Here is a 16,823-nt window from a genome sequence, read left to right as displayed (position 1 = left end):
CCTTTCCCCTTGTCTAGTGCTCAAAGCCTGAAAGCTCCTGGAGTTCTATTACTTTTGACTTTGACAGACATTACAGTTGTTGTAGACATACATACTGTACTGTACTCGCATTGTAACCTTCATATTGCTCGTCTCTCTAGAGAGGGGTGAAAAAACAACAACAACAACACACATTGATCGAACAGACACAATAGCAAAACCTACAGACGCTAAGGTAATTTGTCAAGCAGCTGGAGCAGCCTTCTTGTAACCCTGGACATTTTTTCCTCAGTGGGAAGAGCACACAGAAGCTCCAGTTGTTCATTATTTCCATTGAGTAGAATGGTGTGTTGTGTCTGCAGTGCTCTGTGAATGTGCCAGTATTGTTTTTTTTTCAGGAAAGTGACACATGCTGTTACCCATCTTGTTCAACATGTTTCTGTTCATCCTCTTTGCTACTTGCTAGAATGTGTTTTATTGTCTAGATGCTGTAGTGGCGGTTATTGGCAAACATGCCCACGCCCAGTTGATATAAACTGGCTCCTATGTATTGAATTGCACATGCACAGACCGTCTGCAATGGCATTTAGTTGACACAGTGAGAATCCTGAGTGTTATTTTAACTCTGGGAGTGAAAAAAATGGACCCGCAACACTCAGGATTTCGCCGTGTACGTTTACTACTACAGGACGCGTAATAGAATGCCTGTAATGCATGCTATGCTATGCGATGCTCGCAACTGTCTGCTCGCCTGCCTGCTCCACATTCACTTGTTCACACTCCCTCTTACCCTCTCTGTCATACTCATTGCTCATTTTCACGTACGCCGCCGCCCCCACGATACGCGTTCTCACTCAACCTCGGGGATGATGAGGAGGAAATCGTGTTAAAACTTCCACTGTGGGAATTCAAAAGACATGGATAAAGCCAGGCTTGGGGGGAGGGGGGGGGCTGTTGCTAGGCAGTAACTCTGCAGCAGTCTCTCTTCCCCTCACATTTCTTCTTCCTCCACGCCGGCCTCGTAGCTTGTCTCCAACACATCCTTCACCTATAATTGTCTCTGTCGTTAATATGCCTCTCCTTCCTCTTATCTTTATTTATAAGAAATGGTCATATATTTTTCATTTTCCACTCACTTGACCCCCTCCTCCAACCATAGTTTCTCTTTCTTTCTTCTAAACCCCTCCCCCCTCCACCCCCGCGCTGTAGTTCAACGAGTGCAGTAGGGTGCAGCTGTAGTTGGGAGGGAGGCGTCCCTCCCCATCACGGCTAATGACGCTCACTGGCGCAGAGTGACCATTGATGTAGGACAACAGACGCTTTTTCCCCCCGAGAGGGACAGACACCCCAGGGTTTTCACTGCTTGTCTCCTGGTCCCCCATCTGTGCCTTGGAACAGTGTTGAGGACACGATATGCGCACAAGCGTGCGTGCGCACACACACGCACTCACGCGCACATGCACACACAGTTCCAGCAGTAGGGCTTTTGTCCTGTGCTTTGTGCTTGCTTTCAGCTAACAGATTAAGAGGTGTGTGCTTAACTACCTAGTACCTACACAAGACTTCCATTTCAATGCTTCGAAATAAGAGTTGGAATGGCGTTTAAGACGATTGCCTGGGACCGACCAGCAGGAAACAGTGCTATGAGTGTACTAAATGTAATCATTTGGTTACATTCAGTCAGGCAATCTCTCATCAAGATGAAAACCATTTATTGTAATTATAATTAATTAATTACAATGCAATAGCATTGTATGACGGTGGTGTGGCTCTGGTCCCATGATGCTCCAGAACAGATCTGTGCAAAGCATGACACAGACTCTGAGATCACCCTCCACCCCAAAGCAGAGCCTACAGATTGTTTTTCTTATTTAACCCATTCAATCCGGGAAGGCGATCTACAAATGTCTTCTAAATCCTAACAGGTTTCTGAAAACCGTATGTTGCTGTGATATCAGTGGTGCTCAAACGTTTTCATGTCAAGGATCACCCACAATTATATGCATTTGGTCACGGACCCTAATCTCAAAATATCTTTGTTCCAGGGAGCCCCCCAGAAGCAAAGATTTGAGTTAAAAATGTTTGCTTTAAAAATGTATATATTCATAGATTTGCTAAATTTTGGAATAACCAGGCAAAACAAATGAAGAACAGATTCAAATGTACAATTGTGACCAGGGAGAGGGGAAACAGGGGCTAAAAGACATGAACAATACTGTTATTACATGGACATGATAATAGATATATGAATGAACCCCTCATTATGGCGGCAGTGGCTCTGGCTCAGGAGGTAAGAGCAGCCGCTTAGGACAACAGTTCCTTCACCCAGAGTTAGTGTCGAAGTGTCCTTGAGCAAGACACTGAACTCCTAATTGCTCCCGATGAGCAGGTCGGTGCCTTGCATGGTTTCCTCCACCATCGGTGTGTGAATGAAATGCACAATCATTGTAAAGCGCCTTGGATAAAGGCGCTATGTAAATGCACCCTTTATGGCAGAACCTAAAGATGTACAGAAATTAAAAGAACATTATACATACTGTATGAATGCTACTACAGGAGGAGGCTGGGGAGGTGGAGGGAGATTGATCATCACTGATGAGCTGTCATTTATTGTAGCAGCGAGAGATGTTGAGCATACAGTATAAGAATGAATGTCGGTCTGATTAAATAGGTAGGGCTGTCACGATGACATTTTACCTGATTATTAATTGTCACTCAAATAATTGTGATTTAGTTTCTGTCGTTGATCACCGGAATATATGAATGAAAATGACGTTTCTGTTTGGCTTTTAGGGTTTGAAGTTGCACAGGGAGGATATGACAAATGATCTAATATACAAAGAAATGACTGACATGTTTAATAACTTAAAAAAACCCCACTAATAGTGGAAATAGCCGATCTACAAGCTCACAGCTGACTCACAGCTGACTGACACTAAATTGATAAATGGCCATGTACTATATGAGTTAGAACACGGACAAATGACAGTATACACCATTATATATAGCCTTTTTCAACATGGGTGGCCACAGTGGAAAAATCAACTGCCATGCTATTCTTGTATGCTGTTAACAGCATTCACTCTAAGATGTGTTTTGGATGACTTGTACATAGTCTTACACATTGGTCAGCTCTTTGGCACTAATGCTCATTTTGTTGGGTACCTTCCAACATTATGCAACATACTATAATAATTTCCTGCCACAGATGTCCAGTTCTGCATTGTCATCAAAGGGTGATCAGCCGTGACACGGCACTAGTCATGTGTTTGTTATTCAGACACAAAGATCCTGTCCTCAGGCACACTCAAGGATTTTGACTCGGTGATAATTATGCTTGTTTGTCGCAGTTCCAGGGTTGAGCAAGCATCTTTACATTTAAAGTGCTCAATTTGTTGCCTCTTGGTGCCATTGCACAACAGGTACTTGTTTGCCTCCCCCAGCCTCCCTCTTGTCTTTGTCACCGGCTGACATCGATACCGAAAGCCATGAATGAGTGGCATGCCTGGGTCATGTGATGGCTGGGTGGCTCCGGGTAATCCTGGAGCGTACCATTCTGAGCAGGTCACTATGCTAGAGGTTGGAAGAGGTTGGAATCGCCCTCTCGCTGAAACTATTACATACGGTGTCACAGCCAGGGACTTTGTTTGTAGTCCAAAGGGGATGCGTTTTCAAAATCTCTGCAATTTGTTATTGACAATGAGAACTTGAACCTGAAACTGTGGGGTGTTGCTTGGGTGCTGACCAGCTGCCTAATGGTTTTTAGGCACCTGTTCGCGCCGCCACACCCCAGCATGCCCATCCCTAGATGCCTAATGTCCCCCACAGACAGCTGGAGACCTCTATCCCTCTCCGTCTGTGCCAAAGCTATGGTACTACTAACTACCCTTAATTTGACATGACAATATGGCAATAGAAATGACAGTCGCATAAATGTTTGACTCGTTCAGTATGTAGCATTTATGTTTAAATAGCTGTATAATGAGACTCTTCCCGCAAACACAACATTCTTCTGGAATGTATCGGGACCAGTGTTGCCAGATTCCGCGAGAGAGACAAGCAACCAGGTCTAGGAAAACCAGCCCAAAAGAAGCGACTATGGGCCACATGAGCACTTTAACGTATCCATCAGCTGTTTGAAAATAGCAGATCTACAAGCTCACAACGCGTCGCATCGCGACGCGTTGTGAGCTTGTAGATCGGCTATTTTCAAATGAAATCTTGCGGGGAAATTATAATTAGCAGATCTGGCAACCCTGATCAGGACTGTAATTATGACTTTTCTTTAGGCATTTCTGTTTCTATTTTTATTTCGATTGGAGAGAATGGGGATGACTTGCAAGAAAGAGCCTTAGGTCTGATTCGAACCCGACCGTGACAGATGCAGTAAGGACTACACAGTAGCCTTATTTATGTGGTATATGAGATCTTACTCCGTGTGTGAGGCACTGGGGCATGCCTCCATTTATTATTTTGACATTATTTTATAATTATTTTGTGATCCGAGTCTACTGTTCAGCTCCTGAGTGACCCATATTTACTGTGCTTTATCTGTATGTAGATATGTATATGTATATAGAAAGAAATACATAACATGTTGAACATGCAAATTGCGCACACACACACACATACACACACACACACACACACACACACACACACACACACACACACACACACACACACACACACACACACACACACACACAGAGTATAATTTGCATGCTAGGAACCCCACTGCTGCTCGAGGGAAGTAAAGGCTGCAGTGAATAGTTGACTCATGACTTTGAGATGGAAAATACGGCTTTCGCAATAGCATGGAGTCAGCACAATACCGTGAAAAAAAACACAGTGATCTGATCACTTTTAACCCAGCACTTTGAGTTAAATAAAGAACTGAAGGCACGTATACTATTATGCAATAACAAACCCCATTTCTCTCTCACAGTTAAATTGAATATTTTGCCACATAGAACAATAGGTGAAAAGATATTAAATTCTTAGCTCATTTTGATGTGTGCTGTGCATGCATATATAAAATCACCACGCAAATTGTGACTATGCATACATTACTGCTGTGCTGTTGCTCTAGCACAGGGATGGGCAACTTTGATGATGGAGAGGGCCACTATATATTTCCACACTCACCCCAGAGGGCCACATTGTATATACTGCAAAAATAGCCGATCTACAAGCTCAAAACGTGTCGCATTGCAACGCGTTTTCTTTTTTGGAATCCTGAAAGGCAACATTTTTATTTAATTTCAAATGCATTTAGTTATACTTATGTTAACTTTATGAACTTAAATACAAATGGATTGGACATAAAAAAGACAATAGAATTTGAACACTAGTCATTAAGCTACTAATACAGACTGAAGTAATTAAAGCGGGTCATGTTTGCATGTTTGGAATTGTAGCGGCCGAAATCAATAATATATCAGTATTCCCATATTAACCTGCGGGCCGCATTAAGTGAAGGTGGGGGCCGCATGTGGCCCCCGGGCCCATCTATGCATGTATGCTCTAGCACTATCACTGATATCTGCTGCTAAGAGAGGTGTCTCTTACTTGTCTTGCACAAGAGACTATAGTATTCTACCTAATTGTTTTTTCTCTTTTCCTTTTAACAAACACCTTATGTATTTGATATGGTTGACCTGTTGTATGAGTTTTTACTTTGTGTCTTTCTATATTCTTATGACTATGTAAACTGCCAATCGTTGGAGATTGTACAGAAAAGTGTTTCACCCCTCTCTTTTACACCTGTAAACTTATGATGTGCCCATGAACTTGATGTTGAAGTTTCATCACCTGTTTCATATGCCTGTTTTGTTTACTTCTCTCAACAGTGGAGTCTGGTGTGTGACTCGGCATGGAAGGTCCACATCGCAAAGTTCTCCCTTCTGGTGGGTACCATCTTCGGATACCTCGTGTTTGGCGTTCTTGCCGACTGGTAAGACACTGCACACAAGAGTTCTTCATTGCCGCTGTCTGATAGGGACAGTGGTGGAAGAAGTACTCACATTTCTTACTAAAAGTATCTATTCTGCAATGTAGAAATACTCTGGTTAATGTATGTATTGTTATAATAATCAAAATCTACAAAGTAACTAGTAAATAAAGTGTTCAAATAATTGTGGTGGAGTAAAAAGTGCAATATTTGCCTCTGAGATGTAGTGGAGTAAAAGTATTGAAAATTGGAAACACTCAACTAAATGTTGAGGTGAAAAAGTACCTTAAAAAAGTACAGTACTTGAGTAAATGTAATTAGTAGTTACTTTCCGCCACTGGGATACTAGGGAGAATGTTGTATTTAAATGCATGCCATGCAGTAACGTCCCCTCTCCAACTTTCTCTCTTGTCTACAGGTTTGGCCGCCATCCGGTGCTGATCATCTCTGTGCTGTTCATGTTGGTGTTCGGTCTTACTGTGGCCTTCTCCGTCAACGTTCCCATGTTCAGCACCCTGCGCTTCTTCGAGGGCTTCTGCTTGGCAGGGATCACCCTTTCCCTCTACGTTCTCAGTAAGTCATCTAATCTGAAGGCCGTCCCGCGTTGGTGGGAGATAACAGTCAATCGATTATACATTGATATTATAACATATGCTATGGTTGTCGTTTCCACAGTGGGTTGTTCATTAAAACCCATTAGAACCGGGAAAGCATCTGTGTCATTTTAGATGCTATATAAAAAATAGCAGATATACAAGCTCGCAGCGCGTCACTTCGTGCCGCGCTGCGAGCTTGTACATCTGCTATTTTTTTTACATTTTTGAAACAACTTGAAAGTTTTGAGAACTACTGATTTTAGAAGGCATTTGTAGAGTCGGCCTCAGGTCTTAATGGGTTAAAATCGTAGAATTTAAAACCCACCCATCCACTTGTATGGAGTTGCTCACCCAGCGCAAACTCCCTTTTCACCCCTTCTTCCGGGTTGGGAAATGTGACGGGCGGGGCCTATTTGGGTCCTATGTGACGCGTAGCTCGTGAGCCGAGCCCATTGGTCGAAACAGTTTTCGCTCGTTCATGCGTCTGGCAGCTGTAATAAGCTGCAGTACCTACGAACGGCCAGCATGTCCAATGTGCTTCACTGCTCCCTCTCGGTTCTAGGGGCTTGGTTAAAATACTCTTATTACGCGAGTGTCACGGAAGGATGACTTCCATGCCCTTCGGGGTCTGGCTTGGACATCTTGTTTGAGAGTTTGTCGCTGGTGTGGGTCAGTGTCAGCGCAGCTGCTTTAATGTATGTTCTAACCAGAGAGAGACAGAGGCTCTGAGGAATGACAAAGGTCACTTCTGCTTCACAGCAATACAGGACATGCAGGTCTATTACATGGAACACTGACAGAGTCCTTTAAAGCCTTTAGGGACAACCTAGCTTCTTTGTTTTGGTCTGGGCTCTTACTTCTAGGAAATGGCAGCCAGCTATTGCCGTTACTCAGCAAATTAAAAGTAGTGAAGGGGAAGAGAAAAAGGTTATCCTTGGTTTACCCTAACTGCCCTCAACTATGAGTGTTAGCCTCTTGTGACCCTTAACTCACGGAGAAGAATGAACACTCCGGATTTTATGTTACGATGTATGTCTTCCCTAACGGCAAGGAAGTGTACTTGAAGAGCTACTTGTCTTGTGATGTTACACCTAACAAATTTAACCTGTAACTGCTTTCACTACGGATTTAGAAGGCATTTGTAGACTCGATTCTTTAAAATGTATATTTTGTTGTTGTTGTTAGAATATGTGTTTAATAGCTCTATATTCTAATAGTAATCATTGCTGTGTGTGTGTGTGTGTGTGTGTGTGTGTGTGTGTGTGTGTGTGTGTGTGTGTGTGTGTGTGTGTGTGTGTGTGTGTGTGTGTGTGTGTGTGTGTGTGTGTGTGTGTGTGTGTGTGTGTGTGTGTGTGTGTGTGTGTGTGTGTGTGTGTGTGTGTGTGTGTGTCTGTGTCTGTGTCTGTGTCTGTTCAGTATCAGAGGACCCCAGTCTCTTTAGTAGACAGAAAGGGCATTTTCAGGTCGGGATACCAATTCTATCCAATCGGGAGAGAGAGAACTGATACAGGATACACAAGTGAAATGAGAAGTGATGACACAAAGTAATTAGCAGACAAATCTGGAAACAAAACTGGGACACCATAAAACTGAGGCTGATAAATGGGTACTCTCTCCCGATTGGATGAAATTGGCAACCCACCTGAAAATGTATATTCTGTTTATTAAAGAGCTGGAGAGAGACCAGTTATTGAACAAACACTCTACCGCATTGATTATTATATGAATATAAGGCTTTAAGTATGCGTCTCGCAACAGTGCAACTCCTACCATCTCTACTCTTAATCCATTAAGACCGGGAACGCATCTGTGTGTCATTTTAAGATTTCTTTGGCTATTCAGAAATAGCAGATATACAAGCTATGAGCTTGTAGATCTGCTATTTTTGAAAAATTATGATTTTTTTTTGTTACAATTTGGCCGATTCTACAATATAGAATTGCTATATCATTGGTTCTCAAACTTTTTCATGTCAAGGACCCCCAAAATGATATGTATTTGGCCACGGACACCCATCTCAAAATATTTTGTTCCAGGGACCCCCAGAAGCAAAGATTTGAGTTACAAATGTTGGCTTTAGAAATATATATATTCAAAGATTTGCACACATTTTCACGATTTTTCAAAAATAGCAATAGCAGAATAGCTCATAGCGCTGCACTCGGTGCCGCACTATGAGCTTGTATATCTGCTATTTTTGAATAGCCAAAGAAATCTAAAAATGGCACAGATGTGTTCCCGGATTTAATGGGTTAAAAGGAATTTTGCAAAACATTTTATTTGAGTGGAACAGTTAAAAATCCTTTTCTCATTTTTGGATTGGCCATTACTCCTGGTCAATATATTATCTTGGCAAAGGAAGAGAGGAGAGGAGAGTTGAGATGAGGAGAGGGTCTGCTTCACTGCAGCCTCTCTCACACATCACTGCTGTTTACTGTTCATTTTCTGCACATATTGCCCATGGATATGGTCGTGACCTTCTCTCTAGTCTGTACAGTAAAGGCTTGAGGACTAATAATCTGTCCCGTTAAATCGCTATACTATTTGAGAGAGAAATCGAGAGGGAGAGAGACGGAGAAAGAGAAGGGGGGGATTTGTGATAGAGCGCTTATAATTGGCCTTGCAGTCGACGTGGAGTTTGGTCGCTCGATGGAGCCTTTTAAAAGCCTCTTTTGGCTGCAGTGATTGTGTAGAGGAGCAGAGGGACGGGACAAAAGAGGGAATATGGGTGAGATGGTGGGAGGGGAGGAGGAGGGAACAAGGGCAGAGGGAGAGAGACCTCCATGTCCTTGTCATTCTAATTTATTTCACATCATATACCTTCGAAAAGCTCCAGCGCACACTCCCAAAATAGAAGTACTGTTTGGTCCAGTCCTGAGGCAAGGGCAGAGGCAGCCTAGACTGTGGGGGGCTTTCCTGGGGTTGAGGAGACTGGCTGGGTAGTGGGTAATTGGGCAGTTTTTAAGACGGTTTGTTTTCATTGAGGAGAATTTAAAAGAGAAGCTTGAACCCGATGACAATAGCCAGTCTTTCCCCATCAAGCGACAGTTTAGTTGCTGAATTAAAGTTGAACATGGCTCGAAACTCACGTTTCCCTATATTATTTCACACATCATAATTGAAAATGTATCTTAACTATCTTGCATTAGTTGTGTGTTGGCCACTGCTGCTTGTATTTATTTCATTTCAACCATTGTCATGAAGGGTAATTCTGCATTTCTACTATATTTGGATTGAGAGGGTAAACAGAGAGACAGAAAGGGGGAGAGAGGGAGATGACGTGCAGTAAAGAGCCTCGGGTCTGACTGGAACCCAGGCCAGGTCTGCAGGAAGGACTATAGCCGTATTTACCTGTATGTCTGTGGTATGCTCTCTTACCAGGTGAGCCACCCTAAGGGCAGTACCTTTGATAACAGAAAACAACTTTAACAGTGTAGCAAGAAATGTATATTCAACAGAGGGCCCTATCTCCACATCATTTTCCAATTATTATTATTATTATTAGTAGTAGTAGTATTATTATAACATTTTTACTTCTTCTACTTCACATTCTATTTGACTTTTTCACCACTCCCTCTTTCAATGGCTATACTTTGTATGATCAACACTTTCATTCCTCCGTCTCTCTCTCTCTCTCTCTCTCTCTCTCCCTCCCCCACATCTCCATTCTTTGTATCCTCCATCCTAGTGATTGCAGAGTAAATAGGGCTTTAAGGAGTGTCACTCTCTGAGTGAATCACTGAGCCAGCCAACTCCTCAGGTAACAGTCATAAAAACCCAACAGTCAGCCATAGACATGCAGGAAGCTCAATGTTTTTTTTGCACTGGCTGTTGTCAGGCAACACGCACCAAACACAAATATCTTCAAACTCCCTTTTCAGTTAATCAAACAGGGAAGATTATATATTTACTAGCATTGCTAGCGGCTGGGCTCTAAGGATAGCGATGCTGCTCTGTCCGTCCAACACTTTACTCCTAAATAAGATCTCTTCAAAAACCACTTTGCCGTGGACCTTCACGCTCCCAGGAAGATGAACCTTATTGATTTTGTTGACCCCATGGCATCTCCTCTAGGTTCTTCCTTAGATTTCCTCCAAAAGCACACATTGACACAAGATATCTAAAAAAGTAATGGGCGGATTGCCATGAAATCTGCTGAGTAATCCTTAGTAATAATCACCTGAGGTCTTAGTGACCTTTACTCTAGTGCCACCTTCAGGCTAAAATGTCATCTTTGCACAGAAGATATATCATAGCATAATAGGTTTATTACATGATGAACCCGGCTGATTTTGGTGACCCCCCATTCCCTTTCCTATAAGCGCCTCAGGTCAAAATGTCCACTTCCTTACTAGTGAGTTTATGGGTCTCTAAGAATGCCAATTTCTCGGTTCAAACCATTTTTTTCCCCCTAAAGTTTTTATCCCACGATTTTGTAACCCCTATTCTTCACCTAGTGCCAATGCCTAAGCGTGTAATCCCGGGCGCTACTCTCCCTCTGCCAGCCTGGGGAGAGCCCCGAACTCAGCTCATGCTTCCTTCAAGGCATGAGGAGTTAGCAGACCGCTTCTTATCACCTAACAGGCGGGAGTTTCCCCGGTAGGACGTAGCGCGTGGAAGGAACACGTTATTCCCACCAGTTCCTTTCCCCTCCATCAGGCGCCCGGCTGACCAGGGGGAGGCAGTATAGAGACCAGGATTACTGCATGTTTTTTGTGAGGGTACCTACCCTAGGAGACACGGGGAGAACATGCAAACTGGTTCAAACCATTTTTGGACCGGTAGGAGCAGCACTACTTCTAAACTCTTTCATTTTGTACAACAAAAGTCATTTTTTAATCACCTCTGATGACTCTGATTGTCCATGTACGTGTTTGTAGTCCTACTCTGAAGATGTAGGACTCTACAAACATTCTACGTGGACATTTAAGAATCATATCTGCAACGTGCTGTTGCAGAACATACTTGTGATGTAAGATGAGATCAGACCAGTAGGGCTACTGTAGCCTGCACTTAGAATATGAGTGGTCGGTCGCTGCTTCCAAAACTTTCCAAAGCTTTTGGTACTTTACAACACATTTATTATCTCTGCCAGTCCGGAGGAAGAACAAACACCCCCCCCCCCCCACCCCCACACCCTGAGCAAGCATTTTTGCAAAGGTGGCAACTTCTGGCAAGGAAAAACTCCCTTTTAACAAGACAGAAGACCTCAGGCAGTCGGCAGAACAAGGCTCTAGGGGTAGGCAGCCATCTGCCTTGACCGTGTCAGGGGGAAAGAGGGGGAGGGAGAGAGACAAAAGAGATGCAAGCAATAGTAAATACAATTGTAACGATATTTACTTATAGAAACTATGATGATAACAATAATAGGACACCAGAGATACAAATGGGAGTCCATGGCCTAATGCAGTGGTTCTCAACCAGTGGTCCGGGGACCACCAGTGGTCCTTGAGGAGGTTCCAGGTGGTCCCCAGCTAATTGATGGAAGAGTTGGTAACCAAATGGACCCTTATAGATCTTTAACTCTTGAGAGCGTGAAATGAAACCAAATGGACCCTTACGGGTCCATTTGGTTACATTTTACGCTCTCAAGAGCGTAAAATGTAACCAAATGGACCCTTACGGGTCCATTTGGTTTCATTTTACGCTCTCAAGAGTTAGATTATTGTTAAACACCTGCATTACTTAATTTACAACAAGTCTTACACAATTAGAGAATGTAGAAGAATTGTTATTTTGATCAACGTTTGCCTATCATCTCTCCTACCACATCAATACAGCATGGATTTGTGGACAAAACCGTAGTTTTGGGTCTGAGAGTCTAAATCTCATCAAATGGTCGCCCGTGGCTCAAAATGCCGAATAAATAACGGACCTTGATATGAAAAAGGTTGAAAACCACTGGCCTAATGCATGTCAAACTGGGGGGTTGAAAGGTTTTGACACTGTCACTGTGTTATGGCATGTTAGCCACCATCTGAAAACTGCCATGTTTATGAGTAGAGTTCTATAGGTTCAACGTGTTGGCTATACTTCCTCCCTTACGGCCGTGTGTTGTGTCTACTGGGTCACATGATGTTTTCCCCTCAGCTGTTCTGTATTGACTAAACTCCACCAGTGCTGGTGCTTATAAAAGGTTGGCTGTATATCATTCAACACCCACACTGTTTAAAGGGACAACCGTCATTTGAATGCAGATGGATTAACCATTGTTTGGTATTTATCGCATAAGACGCCATGTGTACATGTGTTTGAGTTTTCGAACGATTTGGAAAAGATCCATCGCATTCCATTTAATAACAGAACAATAGACTTATACATTCATTGTTTATATTGTAGATTAGTGGTGTGTCTGTTGGTTACCAGACCACAAACAGACATCTCTTTAGTCGGTTGCATTCCTAAAGCCATTGTGTATCGCCGTAATCCCACTTTAACTCTTACACACTCACCGTCGGCCATAGAGCAATTCCGTTTTTTAACCACATGGAGTTATGTTGTGGTTTCTTTCATTTTACTCTTGTCTGCAATGGAGAGTTGGGGCGAAAGCCAGTGGTGGAAAAAGTACTCTTTTTTTTTTTTACTTAAATAAAAGTATCAATACTGCAATGTAAAAATACTCTGTTACAAGTAAAAGTCCGGAACTCAAAATTTACTTCAGTGAAAGTACAAAAGTATTGGCATCAAAATGTACTTAAAGTACCAAAAGTAGAAAGTTTTCAAATGTGTAAAAATCATGTGAAAATAGCAGATCTACAAGCTCACAATGCGTCGCATGTGAGCTTGTAGATCGGCTATTTTCAAATGGCCAAAATATATATAGGTTTTGTAATCAAAATCTACAAAGTAACTAGTGGAGAAGTAAAAGTACTGAGAATTGGAAACTCTCCAGTAAAGCCAAAATATCTCAAAATTGTTCTTAAGTACAGTACTTGAGTACATGTACTTAGTTACTTTACACCACTGGCGAAAACCATGACTTTTAGCTCTGTTTGTACTGGAGACGGTGACCATATTATTCACACACAGCGGCCATTTTGTTCTTACGTCATACTGTACTCGCCCCTTGAGTATCCATATGGAGGTTTAGGTGTCATTAGGGCCGTTACAATTACACAAATGTTTAATCCTTGGTTGGATATAATTAACAAGGAGACACTCACAAACCCCCCCAACCCACTAATCCCCTGTGTGCCCTGTGGAGGCACTGGGAAATGCACACATGCAGAGTCGTAAAAGCTTGCTGGTGGTGGGAAAAAGTACTCAAATGTTTTACCTAAGTAAAAGTATCAATACTGCAATGTAGAAGTACTCCGTTACGAGTAAACGTCTGGAATTCAAAATTTACTTGAGTAAAAGTACCAAAGTATTGGTATCAAAATGTACTTAAAGTACCCTAAGTAAAAGTACTCAAATGTTTGAAAATAGCAGATCTACAAGCTCACAACGCGTCGCATCGCGACGCGTTGTGAGCTTGTAGATCAGCTATTTTCAAATAGCCTAGTTATAAAACAGGTCTAAAGTGGTTAATGTATGTTTTATAATGTAATAATTTATATCTGCAAAGTAACTAGTAACTAAAGTTTTCAAATAATTGTAGTGGAGTAAAAGTACAATATTTGCCTCCGAGATGTAGTGGAGTAGAAGTAAAAGTATAGACAATTGGAAAAATCCGGTAAAGTAAAAACAAAAAACTCAAAATTGTACTTATAAGTACAGTACTTGAGCAAATGTACTGAGTTACTTTACACCACTGCTTGCTGCTAAGCCCCGTTCGTTCGTTCGTAGTGGAACAGTTGTGTGTACACTGCCGCCGTCCGTTCCGCTACGATGGGCCCTGTCGGATTGGGGGTCCACCGCGGTCGGCGGCCAAGTCTGATGTGGGGTGACACCTAATGCTGTGCACGGCCCCCAGACGCTCAGCGCCGTCCAGAGAGAGAGAGAGAGAGGGGGGGGGGGGGGGGGTGGAGGGAGTGAAGGGAACAGTGGGGGGAGAACAACGGTGGAGGAAACGGCACAGGGATAAAAGAGGGGGAAAAAAAGTAATAATGAGAGACTGAGTGTGAGAGACCTTTTGTCTGCATTAACCTGTTAAGACCGGGAAATAATCATTTTTAAGATTTCTTTGGGCTATTCAAAAATAGCAGATATACAAGCTCACCGAGTACCGCGCTATGAGCTTGTATATCTGCTATTTTTGGGAAAAATCGTGGAAAATGTGCGCAAATCTTTGAGTATATATATATTTTTTTAAGTGAACAGTTGTAACTCAAGTCTTTGCTTCTGGGGGATTCTACAAATGTCTTCTAAATCCTAACGGTTTTTCTTTTTAAACTTACGTCGCTATAATCAGTGGTTCTCAAACGACTCAAGGACCCGCAAAATGATATGTATTTGGCCGTCGACCCTTATCTCAAGATATTTTGTTCCAGGGACCCCCAGAAGCAAAGATTTTAATTTTAAAATTTAATTTTAAAATTTAAAAAAATCGCTTTAAAATAATATATATATTCAAAGATTTGCACTAATTTTCATGATTTTTCCAAAATAGCGATTTTCAAAAATAGCAGATCTACAACCGAGAGTGCCGCGCGACGAGCTTGTACATCTGCTATTTTTTTTTTATCGCCAAAGAAATCTAAAAATGACACAGATGATGCGTTCCCGGTCTTAATGGGTTAACCATTCTGGCATTAATGATCCCTGCTGCCTGTCTGGACGGTGCTACACCACTGTGGTGCAGCAGCACGAGGGAAAAAATCGCACTGCCTCGTCTGTCTCGACGTGAAAAGGGTGAAAGTGCTGCTGCATGGCAACACTAAGCCCTTTCATGTGAAATGGTCCGGACCGATACATCATCTCTCTGTGGCATTGATCTATGTCGGCTATTAAACATTACTGAGGGGGGGGGGGGAGCACAGCATAGCATACAGTATAGCAGTGAAGAGTCATCCGATGCAGTGCCGCTATTTATATACCCCCAGTGTCCCATCTAGTGAGTGTGTGTTAGCATTTTTAGCATTGTAGCAGCAGGCAGGCAGGCAGGCTTCAGTGCTTTATACAGCTCAGGGTCATACTTGCTGCCTTGCATAGTTTGCTACTCTTTGACTGTAAGTGTAACACAAGCACAAGCAGGTGCACAGACTCACACACACACACACACCCACCCACACACACACACACACACACACACACACACACACACACACACACACACACACGTGAACACACACAGCTTGATGTCGAGCTGTGAGTCAGAGTCACGCAAAGCTGGCTGTGTTGGGTGTTTGTTTGTGTGTGAGGTCATTGTGTTCAGTGTGAGTGAGACAGGGGTTGTTGTGCTCTTGGGCAGTGGTCTGCAGCAGGCTGGTTGTTTACCTCTATGCTTCAGTGCTAGCAGGTGGAGCTACAAGAGGCTGCTCGTTTTATTTAAGATACAAATAATTGATTTGTTTTATGAATTTTCCGCAGTATTGATGACACATTTCATGTCCTTTACACTGATGTCATGTGAGTGACAGCAGCCCTGGTGATCACATGACGTTTGTGGAAATGTTTCATGTTCAAAGCTGCTCACTTTTGATCAGATCACAGCTTTGAACTAAAATTAAAAAATAAATGTTAGTAGTTAGTAGTAGTAGTTAGTAGTACATTTCAGTATCATAAATATAAATGTTAGACATTTATTTGATTGAAGACCTTCTGGCTTATGTGGTTCGGTCACCTTTAGGTGCGTACACCGTGTATTATCCACTGTATTCAAAAGGATAAAACTGTCGATGGTCATAGCCACAGTTCCAGCCAAATCCTCCCACAGGAAAACAAGTAAACAACTTCAACATCAACACAATTATCACATCACAAGTTTAGACTGTTGGTGTAAAGGCGTGGGTGAAATTATTTTTCAGTCACAAAATATAGTCATAAAAAAAGAAACGAAGGAAAAGGTCAGATGACGGCTTCCGTTGTCTGCTTTCGGGAGGTGTAGTTCTACATTATATAGCAGGGGCCTTCAACAGGGGGTCCGGGATCCCTAGGGGGTCCTCAGAGTTACTACAGGGGGGCCGCCAAATCTTTGTGTGATATTATATTTTTTTACATTAACCACTAGCATCCCATTTATGAGGAGAACTTTAGCCAAAAATAGCAGATCTACAAGCTCACAACGCCTCGCAGCGCGATAATAACATATCACACAAAGATTTTGCGGCCCCCCTGTAGTAGCTCTTAGGACCCCCTGTTGAAGACCCCTGTCTTAGAGTGTACAAATGGAACCAAATACCCTTACGGGTCCA

The 16,823-nt window shown here is 42.6% G+C and overlaps 1 protein-coding gene across 2 annotated transcripts in view; it reads left to right on the top strand.

The window, feature by feature from the left end:
- The window catches only part of LOC311046417 (solute carrier family 22 member 23-like), a 57,012-nt gene that overhangs the window by 8,792 nt on the left and 31,397 nt on the right, over nt 1-16,823 (top strand). The window contains exons 3-4 of one of the 2 annotated variants that reach the window (XM_084058705.1): nt 5,832-5,935; nt 6,351-6,505. In XM_084058705.1, the coding sequence (XP_083914831.1) occupies nt 5,832-5,935; nt 6,351-6,505 (259 nt within the window). Of the gene's footprint in view, nt 1-5,831; nt 5,936-6,350; nt 6,506-16,823 lie in introns of those variants that run through there. The other variant, XM_084058706.1, reaches the window with a different exon arrangement.

This window comes from Gymnoscopelus microlampas (genome assembly GCF_963454915.1).
Source record: "Gymnoscopelus microlampas genome assembly, chromosome: 5".
Classification (NCBI taxonomy): domain Eukaryota; kingdom Metazoa; phylum Chordata; class Actinopteri; order Myctophiformes; family Myctophidae; genus Gymnoscopelus; species Gymnoscopelus microlampas.
This window is presented reverse-complemented; position numbering and strand designations above follow the sequence as displayed.